The sequence below is a fragment of the Wyeomyia smithii genome, chromosome 2, assembly GCF_029784165.1.
Source record: "Wyeomyia smithii strain HCP4-BCI-WySm-NY-G18 chromosome 2, ASM2978416v1, whole genome shotgun sequence".
Lineage (NCBI taxonomy): Eukaryota > Metazoa > Arthropoda > Insecta > Diptera > Culicidae > Wyeomyia > Wyeomyia smithii.
The window spans coordinates 102,709,894-102,725,769 of record NC_073695.1 but is presented as its reverse complement, the minus strand read 5'-3'; the positions used below and the strand labels follow the sequence as shown (position 1 = coordinate 102,725,769).

General features: G+C 37.4%; 2 protein-coding genes across 2 annotated transcripts; one reads left to right on the top strand and one right to left on the bottom strand.

Annotated features, from left to right (window-relative positions):
* Positions 1–4,997: 4,997 nt before the first annotated feature.
* Positions 4,998–5,952, top strand: LOC129719782 (uncharacterized). The gene is made up of 2 exons (XM_055671190.1): positions 4,998–5,332; positions 5,583–5,952. The coding sequence occupies exons 1-2, from the start codon at positions 4,998–5,000 to the stop codon at positions 5,950–5,952; spliced, it is 705 nt and encodes a 234-aa protein (XP_055527165.1).
* Positions 5,953–10,729: 4,777 nt separating this feature from the next.
* On the bottom strand, positions 10,730–15,248 carry LOC129725699 (acyl-coenzyme A thioesterase 13-like). Its single transcript, XM_055681787.1, has 2 exons — positions 15,000–15,248; positions 10,730–11,172 (listed from the first exon to the last, which is right to left on the bottom strand). The coding sequence occupies exons 1-2, from the start codon at positions 15,084–15,086 to the stop codon at positions 10,816–10,818; spliced, it is 444 nt and encodes a 147-aa protein (XP_055537762.1). The 5' UTR covers positions 15,087–15,248; the 3' UTR covers positions 10,730–10,815.
* Positions 15,249–15,876: the final 628 nt, after the last annotated feature.

The following is a 15,876-nucleotide window of genomic DNA, read 5'->3' as shown; positions in this document are numbered from 1 at the left end:
CCGAGCTCCTTCAGAAGCTAGCAACACGAAACAAACGCTTGAGTCCTGGCTACCAACAACAGCGAATTTTCGTTCGAAGCAGAAAATGGGATCACATCCGACATCCGATTTCACGCTTTCAATTTTCAAATCGTTTATTCAGAATGTCAATTGTAAATCCGATTTCTAATTTCCAATCCTATTCCCGAATATTCAATAATTTTAATTCACTCTAATCTTATAATTTTTCGTAAATTTCATTTCGATCTACAGGTGGAATTAACACTGCTTTCAATTTTTTTTCGAGAGTATTTAACACACATCATAAAAACGTTTTAGAAGGGATTTTTTTCCATTATGAGCTACAACAAGGTCAACTAAGTGTTATAGGCGAGCTATTGGAGCTATTGACATCCCTATACCTACACTGTAAAAAAAATCACGTCGAAGTGAAGTGATTTGCTGTTGAATTCGCACTACTTGCCGAACATTTCAAAGTGAAATAAAAATCCTTAGAAACTTGTTGATGCAAATCACTTGGTTTTCTGTTGTTATGTTCATCTTTTTTGATGTGCTTATGTTTGAGAAACGGAATGTTGGTCATTTGGATATTCTCAGTTAATCACAATAAATTCAAAAGGTTCCTGTTTATTTTAGATTTTTCCATTTTTTTTTATTCTAGGTTTTCAATTTGATTTACAAATTGACCTATGTCGCGGTGTCGCTGCATTCGATTTGAAAAGAGTTGTTTTATTATTATTTCAATATCAAAGATTCGATAAAACTTACTTCCAAACAAATTTTCAATCCCTGGGGAAAATGTGCTGCTTGAGCCTTTCGCTACCGTCACTATTTTTGTTTCGTTTTATTTTTTTGACGTTCGTCAATTGGAGTTGCAGCTGTAATACAATTGATTTGAACACTGGTGCAAATACAAGAGATATTCATTATAAAATGATAATGATTTCCATTGAACAGTTTTCAACGCAAGATCATTTCATTGGAAAGTGTTAATCATTGTGAAATCAACACTAACTTACTTCAATTTGCAGTGTGACATGACGAATCGAGTCAAGTGCAAAAACACTCGAAGTAATCGTGGCATTTAATTAACAGAGATACAGAGAGAGAGAGAGAGAGAGAGAGAGAGAGAGAGATGAGCGATGAAAAAAACGCTAATTTGGCAACTAGGTTTCAAATGTAAGGGTGCTGTTGGATCATAGGAGTCAATATATTACAAATTAATCACAGCAACAATTGCTTTGGAATATACATAGACTAACTGTTACTTTCGATTCATTCTAAGCTTGACTTTCAATAAAAAATCACATATTTTGTTATATCTGAAAGTTAAAGACACAACAGAAATATGGCGACGAGGATTCTAGAACCAGAACCAATGGCAGAACTACAGCAAGCAATTCTTCAAATGGCCGAGCTCCTTCAGAAGCTAGCAACACGAAACAAACGCTTGAGTCCTGGCTACCAACAACAGCGAATTTTCGTTCGAAGCAGAAAATGGGATCACATCCGACATCCGATTTCACGCTTTCAATTTTCAAATCGTTTATTCAGAATGTCAATTGTAAATCCGATTTCTAATTTCCAATCCTATTCCCGAATATTCAATAATTTTAATTCACTCTAATCTTATAATTTTTCGTAAATTTCATTTCGATCTACAGGTGGAATTAACACTGCTTTCAATTTTTTTTCGAGAGTATTTAACACACATCATAAAAACGTTTTAGAAGGGATTTTTTTCCATTATGAGCTACAACAAGGTCAACTAAGTGTTATAGGCGAGCTATTGGAGCTATTGACATCCCTATACCTACACTGTAAAAAAAATCACGTCGAAGTGAAGTGATTTGCTGTTGAATTCGCACTACTTGCCGAACATTTCAAAGTGAAATAAAAATCCTTCGAAACTTGTTGATGCAAATCACTTGATTTTCTGTTGTTATGTTCATCTTTTTTGATGTGCTTATGTTTGAGATACGGAATGTTGGTCATTTGGATATTCTCAGTTAATCACAATAAATTCAAAAGGTTCCTGTTTATTTTAGATTTTTCCATTTTTTTTTATTCTAGGTTTTCAATTTGATTTACAAATTGACCTATGTCGCGGTGTCGCTGCATTCGATTTGAAAAGAGTTGTTTTATTATTATTTCAATATCAAAGATTCGATAAAACTTACTTCCAAACAAATTTTCAATCCCTGGGGAAAATGTGCTGCTTGAGCCTTTCGCTACCGTCACTATTTTTGTTTCGTTTTATTTTTTTTGACGTTCGTCAATTGGAGTTGCAGCTGTAATACAATTGATTTGAACACTGGTGCAAATACAAGAGATATTCATTATAAAATGATAATGATTTCCATTGAACAGTTTTCAACGCAAGATCATTTCATTGGAAAGTGTTAATCATTGTGAAATCAACACTAACTTACTTCAATTTGCATTGTGACATGACGAATCGAGTCAAGTGCAAAAACACTCGAAGTAATCGTGGCATTTAATTAACAGAGATACAGAGAGAGAGAGAGAGATGAGCGATGAAAAAAACGCCAATTTGGCAACTAGGTTTCACATGTAAGGGTGCTGTTGGATCATAGGAGTCAATATATTACAAATTAATCACAGCAACAATTGCTTTGGAATATACATAGACTAACTGTTACTTCCGATTCATTCTAAGCTTGACTTTCAATAAAAAATCACATATTTTGTTATATCTGAAAGTTAAAGACACAACAGAAATTTGGCGACGAGGATTCTAGAACCAGAACCAATGGCAGAACGACAGCAAGCAATTCTTCAAATGGCCGAGCTCCTTCAGAAGCTAGCAACACGAAACAAACGCTTGAGTCCTGGCTACCAACAACAGCGAATTTTCGTTCGAAGCAGAAAATGGGATCACATCCGACAAGTGGAATGGCCGATATGCGGATCTCTTCAATTCAGACGCCAAGAACCTAGAAGATACTGCCAAAGTTCGTTTGCTGTTGAGAAAGTTGGATACCCCATCACACAGTCGGTATGTCAACTATATCCTGCCGAGGCTACCCAAAGATGTTAATTTTGCCGATACCGTTGAAACACTCAAGAAAATTTTCGGAGAACAATCCTCTATTTTCAACAAGCGATATCAGTGTCTGCAGCTGGTGAAATCAGAAGCAGAAGACATCATTAGCTACGGAGGAAAAGTTAACCGTGCTTGCGAAGATTTCGATTTCAAGAACGTCAAAATCGATCAATTCAAATGTCTGGTATTTGTTTGCGGACTGAAGGCTCATTGCTACGCGGACATTCGGGCCAGACTGCTCCCCGGATTGAAGGTGAAACTGCAGAAGCTCCCGTGTCCCTTCAAAATCTGATAGATGATTATCAACGACTCGTCAATTTCAAGGCCGACACTTTTTTGATTGGGCGCTAGCCAAGCTCAAAACCAACGGTACATGCAGTACAAGAAAAACAGGGAAAATTCCGTCAGCAACAGTCTTCGAAATCGGATAATAAACTACCTCACACCTTGTTGGCAATGCGGCCAGATGCACTACGTTCGGGATTGCACATTTTCAAATCATTTATGCAAACAGTGTAATCGTATTGGGCATAAGGAATGATACTGTGGCTGTTTTTCCAAACCGAAACCAACTCAAGTTTAAGGGGAAAAGAAAAGGAAATCATACAAATCAAGCAAAGCAGAATCCCGAGGTATATATATCGTGTATCACATCGCTCAGCACTCCAGCAAGCGGAAGTTCGTGCCAACATTCATCAACGGTATAGCGACTAAACTGCAATTGGATACCGCAAGTGATATCACGGTAATTTCGGAGCGAACCTGGAATATTTTGGGTAAACTTGAAATCAAAAATACAACGGTTGAAGCGATCAATGCAGCAGGCAAGCTACTCAAATTGCTTGGTGAATTCCAGTGTGAAGTCAGCATCAACGCTAAAACTTGTCAAGGAAGATGCTTTGTTACTACAGCTCCGAACCTCAACTTAATGGGCATTGACTGGATCGAACATTTTGGTTTATGGTCAATTCCTATCGATTCCATATGCAATCAGTTACAAACCAAAACGGTCGACAAACAAATATCTGATTTTCGAGCAGACATTTTCAACGATACACGAGGACACTGTAAGAAAATGAAGGTGAAGGTTATTTGTTCAAAAAGACCAGTTCCTTTCAACACAATACCATTGGTAAATGCTGAACTTACATGGTTGCAATCATTAGGCATCATTGAACCAATCGATTTTTCGGAATGGGCTGCGCCAATCGTTGCTGCACGCAAGCCTAATGGGAAAGTTCGCATCTGTGCATATTATTCCACGGGACTCAATGATACATTAGAACCAAATCATTATCCGCTTAATAGCAGCACCATCTTCAGCGTCATTGATCTCGAAGTTGATGATGGATCGAAACAACTGCTTACTATCAATACGCATCGTGGTTTGTTTCGATTCAATCGCCTTGCTCCTGGGGTAAAACCAGCGCCAGGTGCATTCCAGCGCCTAGTGGATGGAATGATTGCAAACATACCCGGTGTCAGATCTTTCATTGACGATGTCATCGTGTTTGGAAGAGATACGAATTCGCATGCAGCATCACTCAATCAACTTTTTCTTCGACTAAAGGAGTATGGATTCCATGTTGAAGCTGAAAAATGCCATTTTTTAAAATCACAACTATGTTACCTGGGACACATCGTGGACAATCAAGGTATTCGTCCAGATCCAGAGAAAGTATAGAACATCGCAGCAATTCCACCTGCTGCTCCACATGCTTCAAGGACGCTTACACCCGCAGAATGTAACTATGGACAACCTGAAAAGGAGGCACTCGCGCTAGTCTATGCTGTGACGAAATTTCATAAATATTTATTGGGACGTCATTTTACGCTGTTGACTGACCACAAGCCATTACTCTCTATTTTCGGATCCAAGAAAGGCATTCCAATACACACTGCAAACCGATTACATCGCTGGGCATTGACAATGTTAAATTACGATTTTGACATCCAGTACATACCAACAAACGAATTCGGTTGTGCAGATCTGTTGTCCCGACTGATTGATCGAACCAAACAACCGGAGGAAGAATTTGTGATAGCAGCACTGAATCTAGAAGAAGATCTAACAAGTATTCTTTCTGACGTGGCAGAGAAGGTTCCGGTGTCATTCGCAGCATTGCGCAAGGCTACATTAACAAACTCAACTCTACAAACTATTGCTAAACACATCCGTGATGGCTGGCCAGCTTGTTCTAAGGATCTTTCCACTGCGATTCAACCTTACTACAACAGACGTGAAACGCTTAGTCTAATCGATGGGTGTGTAATGTTCGGCGACAGAGTTATCGTTCCAGAAGTTTTTCGACAAAGAATCTTGCAACAATTTCATCGAGGTCATCCAGGAATGGTCCGAATGAAGGCTATAGCACGAAGCTTTGTATATTGGCCGGGCATCGATTGATCAAATTGAAGATTATGTCAAACATTGCGCAGCATGTTCAACTGCAGGTAAAACTCCTACCAAGGTGCCACTGGAATCATGGCCAATTCCCGATAAACCCTGGTCTAGGATTCATATCGATGACGCTGGACCGGTGGATGGAGTCTACTTTTTAGTAATAGTCGACCTCTACTCTAAATGGCCTGAGGTGCACGTAACCAAATCAACAACGACAAAAGCCACACTCAAGCTGCTCAATCATTCATTTGCAACATTCGGCGTGCCGGAAACAATCGTGTCAAAAAACGGCACCCAGTATGCAAACCAAGAATTTCGAATCTTCTGCTCCAGCCAGGGTATTTGTCATATTCGTATCGCTCCTTATCATCCACAATCCAACGGCTTAGCGGAGAGATTTGTGGATACGTTGAAGAGAAGTCTACGAAAAATTCGTTCGGGAGGAAAAGGACCCGAGAACCAACCTTGTACTCTACTATGAAATTTGTATCTTTGAATAAGGTCTGACACAACCCTTTCAAAGCGCTCTCTAAGTTTTTTAGAAATACCAGCATAAGAAACTAATTTAAGATCTTCTGATGAAGGATACAGAAGCTTAAGTTCTTCATATACAGCAGGCGTCAGTAATGCCATTAACTTGGAACAAATAGTCAAGCCACAGACAAACAGACATGCTACTTGAAGACGGTTTCATCGACTAGAAAAATAACGATAATTTTAAATTTTGCTTAGTGGGCAATAATGCCGCTAGTGTCGCTATAAGCAATCGTGCCTTTTCATGATCAAAGACGAAAACCATCAGTAATGCCGCTTGTGTTGATTTAAGCAAGCGTGCACACCCATTAGCAAAGACAAAAACCGTTTTACGAAGGTGCTTATTACGGGAGTCACTTCACGGTGAAATCAGAGTGAAGTGAACAAAATCCTATTACGGGACTCACGTAAGTGAAAAAACGTCGCGAAGTGACATCTGCCGTGGAATCTGGGTTATTATGAGTGTCATATCAGTGAAGTAAGAACGGAAAAAGCGACGTTTCGCGTGGAATTATTTCACGACCATTTTGAACGGTGAAATGATTCCACGAAGTTGCCATAAGTCTTAAAGTTGATTGATTTGTGATCTAATGGTAAATATTGGATTTATTCTTCAGTAACGAAGCGAATCAGAGTTTGATCCGTGCCTTAAAGCGGTCATTTTCGATACCGAAAAAAACATTATTTTGATGCCGAATGTCTTAGAAATGCAGAACACGTCAAGATCTGGTGTTATCTAAAAAAACGGGAAAAAACGACTTTCTGGGACTTAGACATTTTTGAGCTGGGAAACAATTTCATTTCACTTGTTCTATTCCCATTTTCACTTCACTGTCAATCTCACTCCACGGAGGTGATTTTTGTCACCTCACTTGAGGTGGAATCGGGAATAGGTCTAAAAAAGTGAAGTGAGCGTGAGAGTGAAATATATTTCACCGTGAAGTGACTCCCGTAATAAGCACCGAAAACAAGTTAGTAGGCAATAAGCTCACATGGTGGCGCATGAGTAAGGACGAAGATTTTTCAGCATTTTTCTTCGAAGAGGCACGTCTGTTTGTCTGTGGTCAAGCCTTTCAGCATAATTTAAAAAAGATGTACCAACTACATAAGGCTTTATTGTTCCGATTAAAACGGTGCCATTATGGCGGGAATTTTCGCCACTATAAGCCATTATCTAATAAAACCAGAATGCAATTTGGAGTATAATAAAAAGAATGAAAAGCTTACCAGATAAATCCGTTCCTCACCAACACCGCCTAACGGTGTGAAACAAAATATCTTCATCGCACAATCCGTCAGATTCGACCGGACACGCTGACTCGATGCTCAATCCTGCTGTTTTTAATTCAATTTTAATAAATCGTCTCAAGGAGCACTTCCGCTCGACTTGCAAAACTTGGCAAATAAAATGCCCGATATTTCCAACAATCTAGATATCTCACGTCAACGCCAACTAGTACACCTTTTTTTCCAACCGTGTAAATTGATGCTAAAGGAAAAATGTATATAAAAGAAAAATTAGCAAAACATAAAAAATGTCAGAATAATTTGTTTGAAATAAAACAAATGAATTTCTTTTATTTTAATCAAAATCTTTTATTCTTTTCACGCATACAATATTTCCACGATGGCATCCTCAGACCCAAGCCACAAGCAAATGTAAGAAAAATGGCTTCACACAAAGCATCCAAAATGCACAATTCAATGGACGCAACAGTAGGGATACCATCTGGTCGAAGCTAGAAATCAGGACACCTTTTTTCGGTACAAATTTGAGCTAAGCTGTTCTTCGAAGTTTAAATTAATTTACCACGTTAAATGTGATTTGCACCTCAGAAACACCAAAATACTTCTTTACTTGTTCAACATACTTCTCAAACGATCCAATATTATTACGCAGCTTCAAATTTATAGGCAGATGTTCAGCACATGTAAACTGTTTCAAATTAACCTAACCGTTTAGAGAGGACTAACTGGAAAGTCTTAAAAAAAAATTTAGGGTAAGGTGAAGTGTTCGTGTATTTTGGCTATTGACTAAGGTATGTTTGAAGATGTATTTTGTGTGTCATGGGTGTATTATTAGTGAGTATTACGCTTTTGGCAGCGTTATTCGCGAAACCATGGTTTTTTTAACTTGTGGTAAGTTTTTCTCAGCATCTACTGAGCCGATCTGGCTGAATTTTTTTCCAGCATGTAAAAATGGATTATCTTACTTGCTACATAGCCGTTTTTTAATATCTAATTTTTTCAATGTTTTATGATTTTTTAAAGTGCTTTTTTTATGAAAAAAGGTAATTTTTACTAACATGGCCATTTGTCAATTTTTTGAAATTTCAAAAACGGCTATGTAATAAGTTAGATAATCCATTCTTACATGCTAAAAAAATCAGCCAAATCGGTTCAGTACATGCTGGGGAAAACTTACCACCGATTTAGTGAGGGCATTCACGTTCCCAGCTGCCAACAATGTAATACACTATATGTGCAACCAAAACATGCAAAATAAATCTTCAAACGAATTTGGATCAATGGCCGAACACCTTACTTTTCTCTAAACATTGGAAAACAATAATTTTCGACCTTCCAAAGTGAAGCCAAATGTTAAACGGTTACAATACCTAAAAGATTTCTCTCGTCACTTAACTAAGATCCAACCAAAAACAAAATCGTTCATAGTGACCGTTGTGTTCTGGAATCAAAAAATTAATTGATTTTGAAAAATTCTGCATATTTTTATCACACTACAAAATTGAAAATCAGGACAAATGCCAGAAAGTGAAAAATAAATCAGGACGTCAAAAAAGGGTCTCAAAATCAGGACATGTCCTGCTAAATCAGGCCGGATGGTATCCCTACGAAACAGCAGCTTTAAAACTACTTACGCAGACCCCAGCTTTAAATTGATGAAAACTCGTCAACCATCCGGTCGCAAAGGCGATGAAAAACCACCGGAGTACTGCCACCAAATTCACCGCACGAAAAACTTTTTAATGAAGACGCTGTTTAGTTTTACAACAGCAATCAGTAACCACCTTTCTTAGCACTTATCACCGGCACTTAATTTTTCCTCGTCGCCACTAAAACGAGTTATCCGAGATGTCTTTAACAGGACGTTTCTTTTTCGTTCGCGGACACTAGACTTTATAAGTTTGATCTAAAAGTGAGCTTGCTAAATCGATCGTCAGCAATCTTCACTGTAAAAAATCGACACGCTACAGCCAAGTGGATTCCACTAACTTCTGTGCTAATAAATGAAACATTTCATATCTACGTAGAATACACTTGCGTTTCAGTTCACAACACAAAATCAAGTGTCTTACACTTTGGTTTACCATGTCATGCATACCAGAATCAATCATTTTACACTCAGATTCTAACGCTTATCCACGTCAAGTGCCAAAACACGTTAAAATACCGTGGATTCCAATAAAAATCGATATGGATCGAAATAATAGAATGATTAGGTTTCTTGATTGGCATTCATATGTAAAGAGCATAAGGGATTAGCGTGCGATTTATTTTGAGTGTTTATTTACTTTTCGGTAGCATACCGTGCTGCCAGTATTGTGAATGATATAGACCTTTTTACGTACGAATGTGTTAGTGCCACTAGTTGAGGAAAATATTTACAAATGGCTGTTTTGTTTGCAATACTATGTTTTTAGCAGCTGGACAAATATTCAGTTGAACACTCATTATATGTTTTAAATTTGTTTCCGAATGATTTTTTTCATTCGTGATCAGAAATAGGAAGAAGCTGCTGAACATAATCGACCAAAAGTGTTAAAAAGTGATAAAAGTCGAAGCAACGCGATGCGATGATTTACAGTTTGGGGAGGAAACAAAAGCAACTTTACACGGGTTTACACGTTTCCTAGTGTGCGTAGGTGAAAAGTCACTTATCTCTATTTACAATTAACAAGAAAGTATACTTAGAGGTGTTTACTTTTACTGGGTCATTACAGGATTTTGACAGCTTCGTTTGGCTCACAACATTCTCTTCGCATATCTCTCCTTCTGAGTATTGCTACCTATACCGAATAACAGTGAAAAACAGTGAACTCATGTCCTGGGCTCAATCTCATTTGTGCCCGCTGTCAGCTGTCAAATAAAGATGTATGAGAAGTGGCTTTGATATGCTATCTCGATCACACATACGTTGAGATGTTAGCCCTTGAACCTGGCACGATGCTATACACTCAAAATAATTTTCACATTATTGTTACGTGAAATTTCCTGTACGTATTTATTTTCTGTCATTTTGCATGATTTATGTGACAAACATAACATCTACGTGAAAATCACATGCTTACTATGTTTTATCACGTAGTATCTACGTCAACTGGGCAACGTCAAACAGAATAAAGTATCGCGTGCGAAAATAAATACACAGAAATCAAAATGGCGAAGCTGTTGTCTGAATCAGTCTTTGAACATAAAAAGGAATTTCTCGATGGCCTGCCAATAAGTGAGCTCTAGAAAAAACATAAGAATCCGACACCGAGTCTCGAGCTTATATGTATGTTTAGTTAATGTATTTTTTTTTTTGTTAATCTTATTCAGGTTTCATTTGTTTCCTTTATTTACGTAAGAGATTTTTTTTTTTATTTTTGTTGCCCATCGGGCGGACCGACTTTGATTCATCTCGTCAGAGAATAACTATTTAAACCTCGTAGTTTGGCTTGACATACATTGAGTAATTAATAATTTTACTTTTTTTCGAATTCTTTTTGAACCTATTTATTTGCCTACATTTGGAGAACAGTTTAATAAACGAGTTGACTAATAACAAAAACATGTTCATGTTTATTTAGACCTTTCCTCCTCCGGTCCCAATGAACTTGGTGTGCTGTCCACGGGCAATGATGGAGTTATCACGTTTGTGCCTCAGTTCACACTCCAGAAAAGCCAAATTTTTTCCGGCTCGAATCGTGTTGGCATCGATCACTATTTCGTCACCTTCTCGAGCTCCTTTCAAGTAGCTCAAATGGATGTCTACCGACACGCCCGGCAGACAGTTATCCTTGGTCATTAATGCATACGTTGTTACGACGTCAACTATAGTAGCTGTATAACCACCGTGCAGTCCACCAGCTCGGTTCAAGTGTTCCTCGGCGACCTTGAATTCGGCTGTGCACTTTCCATCGCCACCGCTTATCATTGTCAACTGTGGCAGAAACGCAAAGAAAAATCTTAATCTTGTCAAAATAACTGACTGAAGTTTCATATACACTAAGGTCGTTTTTTACGCGGGGGATGCGTTCCAAATTTGTATGGGCCCGCGTAAAAAAAAGACTTTTGAGTTGCAAATATAACAAAGAACCGTCCTAAAACGTATAGACCTCGTTTGAATATGATAGAGGCCACTCTAGAGACTAAAATGCAATATTTTAAATTTTGAGTATTTACACCAAAAATTGTGAATTTTTTTGAAAACTGATATATAATCACTCGCGGCCTAAAACGGAAAACGTGATTGCAAATGAGGTCGATATCTTGTACCGTTTTGAGTAATGGAGAAAAGCAACCCGCGTAAAAAACGACTACTGTAGTTATCTTCAATATCATATAAGAATGAATCAATTAGTACATATCGTATTAACCGTCTCTCTACCATGGTTACTCTAGAGCACCACAGGTTTGGATGCAAAAAGCCTTTCGAAATAGTTTTTTAAAAATGCATAAATATATGCATGAACAATCAGTATATTGTTCAAAAATATATTTATGCATTTTGAGTAGCATTGGTAAATATTTCGAAAGACATTATGCAGCCAAACCTGTGCCAAATTTAAACGGACAATGTTTTTATTGTAACCATAAAAATCATGATATTTTTACTGTAAACTTGCAAACGATTTTTGTCATTACCATGTTTTAACAACGTTTTTCGTTGTTGCATCTACCACCGACAATATTTTTACCATGAAAAACATTGTCAGTGACTTCTAAATGTATGGGAAAAATGCCTGATAAAATGCTTTTAAGATACATAACAACCCCTTTTTTCACGGTTAAAATGACAAAAACATTGTTTTTCACTGTTCTTGACAATGAAATTTAATGTAAAATTGATGTATTTACAATGAAAAACGTAGTTAAATTATGGTATAACTATGTACAATTACAGCATCTTTTGAGGTTCTTTTGTTGTTATTTTTTTTCGGGCGGCGATTATTTCTTGGTCGCAGGAATATGAACTGCCGTATACTGCCGTATCTTCTCAAACAAACTTTTTTCCTAGGGTAAACACCGTTCGAGCAGTTTATTCTGAACCATATTTTTTGGAAGATTCCTTCACCAGTGTTACGCATGTCTTTTATTTACGCGGTTGATGGTACCGCGTTCAAAAGATTAGATACCGTGTACAAATAATCTTCCGAATCGCGTAGAAATAAGCCCCGTTATTGCAAAAAAAAACGTATAAAAATATCCCGCGTGAAAAAAGACCCCAGTGTGTGATTTTTTGAACAAACATTAAAACGAAGTTAATTTCATCAGCGCTCATCATTTCTTAGCAATAACTGCTTTGAACTCATTTTATCTTTCGGAAATATCTCAAACTTTATTCATGAGACCGAACATGGTTGTAAATTACAGTATTTGGTTGAAAAGGGGGTTGGGAAAATAAAGCAATATCATACTATCCAGAGTGGATCAGAATAAAGTGCAAAGAACAAAAAGCAATAAAATAATATGACAGAGCAGATCTAACATATATTTAGTTAGCACTCTGTAACTAGATATGTGTGAACCAGGGATGTTACGGATGTGATTTTTCAGACATCTGCACATGCGGATGCGGATATGTGATTACGGATGCAGATGTTGATGCGGATGTCAATTTTCATGCGGATGTTCCGCATTTGCGGATGCAGATATCCGTTACATCCCTAGTGTGAACTGTTGATCTGATCACCCTACTGGTACTGGTACTTTCACCACAGAGAACAGACATTCACGTTCATATAAATAAATTTGAAAATCGTGTGTAAAAATCTGAATCCAAATACATTAATACACTAACGACATCTGTCTTGTGGTGCCCCAGTTGCACTGCATAAATATCGCTGTATAGATATTTTATCGATATCTGTGCTTGGTTTTTAAGTGACATGAGCGCCACATAGCGGGGGCATTACCACTTACTGTTAAATGACGGTTGCAAGTTTTTACACATCTTTTGAAAATAAGATGAACGTCTGTTCTCTGTGCTTTCACTGTCAAATCTTGAATATGTGCTGTGTACAGTATACGATGACCTGCCATTTCTCCTTATAGAATCACCATTGGTTGGAAAATATTTTTCACTGCGAGAATAACTTCTCTCGCACTGCTAGCTTACAAAAAAAAACAAGGTGGAATTTTAAATATCTCTCCAGAGAGATAACGCACAACAACTACACAACTCTATATATGAAAAGAGGAGAGCATTTAGGTAGAAAAATAGTTTGCGTTGTTTGCTTTACATCTCGAAACTGAAAAAAAAATTCAGCCACCCGTGACGCATGTTTGCTTTTTGAATGCTATCGAATTTATCTCAGCAGTGCGCACCGCGGCGTACTTATGTGTATTCCCACTAGAGTTGGTTTGTTTGTTTTGTTTACTCAGATGGGGTGTAAGCAGTAAATGTATCAATTCTCCTGCGAGCAGTAAAAACACAGCACAAGGCAGAATAAAGAAGTTTGGTGGAATAAATTGTTGCACGCAGCGCTTATGCTGGGCAGGAAGATAATGAGGAGAATAACAAGCCTGTCCACATATTCATAGTTCCTAGTCCGCCGGCCCAGCGGAAATTCCTTTCAGCTATAAGTAGTCATCAGAAAGAACTCACTCCCTCATAAAAAAGTTGAGGCCATAAAAGCCACAATTGTTAGACAAAATTTTGATCTTGAAGTAATCCTTTGTATAGAATGAGGCTAGCTCACTAATGCAATGATTAAGCCCCTAGTGCCCAATGCCGCCTTTTGGCGGGCTTCAGTCAAACCTCTACAAAGCTTCAGTTTAAGTATTAAAAAGTGTTGGTTCATTGTGATTTTACCGAAGCCCGTCTAGAAATTAACTTGGGCACAGAGGGTTAATTGTTTGTACACGCGTAATTTATCTCGGGAAACTTCCCAACAGCTAATCGAACTTCTCAACTGTTTTTTTTGCAGCAACCTAGGGGCTAGACACCTTTATTTTCATGAAAAATATTTCGGTAATATTACACGATGTTGGTTGATATATTTTGACACTTATCGTTTATTTGTCACATTGACATTCCTCTAACGATAATGTAACGTCAAGGAGCTGTGATATAGATAAAGAGGTGCCCAAAAATGCAACGATAAATACTATAATAAATATAAAATAAGTTAATATTGAATACTGTGAATATATAAATCGATATTGTCTTGCCCCTAGTCAGCAACATATTTAAAAAAATACTCAGTACACCCAACAAACAATTTTGTTGTATAACAGCTTGTTAAGCTTTAGTTCAGCCGGAATCAACCAAATTGTTTGTTGGGAATATATCGAACTACCGTAAACCAGCAAGTATTGAAGTTTCTTTTGCCGAGGCTGAATTCTGCCAAGAACTAATAAAATACTTCGCTGAGTTTATCAGCTGTTTGATTTCTCGGCAATTATATTTGTGTATGTATGATTTACTTTGATTAATGAAAGTTGTCAAAAATCAATCTTTTTTTTTCAATCAATTTGTCTCGTTGGCTTTTATTACGCGGTTGTGAGCCCTAGCAAGGAAATGTTTCTTCGGTTTCGCTCCTCTAAATCGATACCGGTCGGCCTGAGCACAGCCCTGGTACAAGGGGCAAAAGTCAAACAACTTCCATTCGTAAATTTTTTTCGACTGCATTAAATATGAGTGCAAACGATGAATTTTTAATTGATACTTTGTATAAAAATATCTTAGTAAATAATATTCAAAGATATTTCAGACATACTTTCGTTTTACAAAAGACAGTCTAGAAGCTGAATGTATACGCTTACCTGCTGCAAACATCGGTCGTATCCATTGGTCTTCGTCATATAACTTGACACAGCACGTAAAAATTCCAAACCCTTTTTGGTGCTCATTCTGTTTAGACTTTATTATTACGCAAACGTGTTACTTGCAGCAATTCTCAAAACTAATGCGATAAAAAATGTAGTGGAGCAACCAATCACGCACGGCAGAGCCGATTCCCAGTTTTTGTTTTGGCCTGCTTTTTCGTAGTACGAAAGGTTTCATAAAGCGAACAAACACATGTTGAATTGAAATACAGCCGTGCAGGTGAAATATTTCAATGTAATAAAAAATGTGTTTATCCCAGGGGGCTCTTGTGGCTGTCAAAATCTATACATTTTCCATCTACCACTCATTGATTCTGGTACCAGCGTTTCTGGTACCCACTTTTTGGTTGGTTTGCCCTAAAACAAGTAAAATAGAGTAAACGTCCCTCTTTTTTCGGTAGACTTATTCTCGAGTAAATGTCGTTTTAGATGGAAAAAACAAGAGCTCAACATTTGTTTTCAGTACAATGTGCACTTTCAATGAATAAGATAAGTTTTGTAAGTATTTGAAATGAAATATCACCGCCGTGATGAATATATGATTGGTAGGCAAAATGTTGACGTTTACAGGCCCCTGGTTTATCCTGAACACGTAAATCAGCTTCGTACAGGAAGGAACTTTCGAACAAAAGTAATTTACTTTTGAGAACATGCACTAAAGTCATCATTAGATAAAATGGGATGCCTTGAATTACCAATATCAATATCTAGAATTCCATACAATTATTGCCAGTTACGTTGCTTTTTTACCAATTTTCATGCGTATTATTTTTTACCTGGGATTATTTACCTATGCCAATGAAAACATCCTGGT

Bases quoted from the DNA above. Each gene is read 5' to 3' on its own strand.
- LOC129719782 (XM_055671190.1), top strand. From the start codon at position 4,998: ATGTTAAATTACGATTTTGACATCCAGTACATACCAACAAACGAATTC. The intron at 5,333-5,582 runs GTGTGTAATGTT...ACCCTGGTCTAG, and splicing joins ACGCTTAGTCTAATCGATGG to GATTCATATCGATGACGCTG.
- LOC129725699 (XM_055681787.1), bottom strand. From the start codon at position 15,086: ATGAGCACCAAAAAGGGTTTGGAATTTTTACGTGCTGTGTCAAGTTAT. The intron at 11,173-14,999 runs GTAAGCGTATAC...TTTCTGCCACAG, and splicing joins ACGACCGATGTTTGCAGCAG to TTGACAATGATAAGCGGTGG.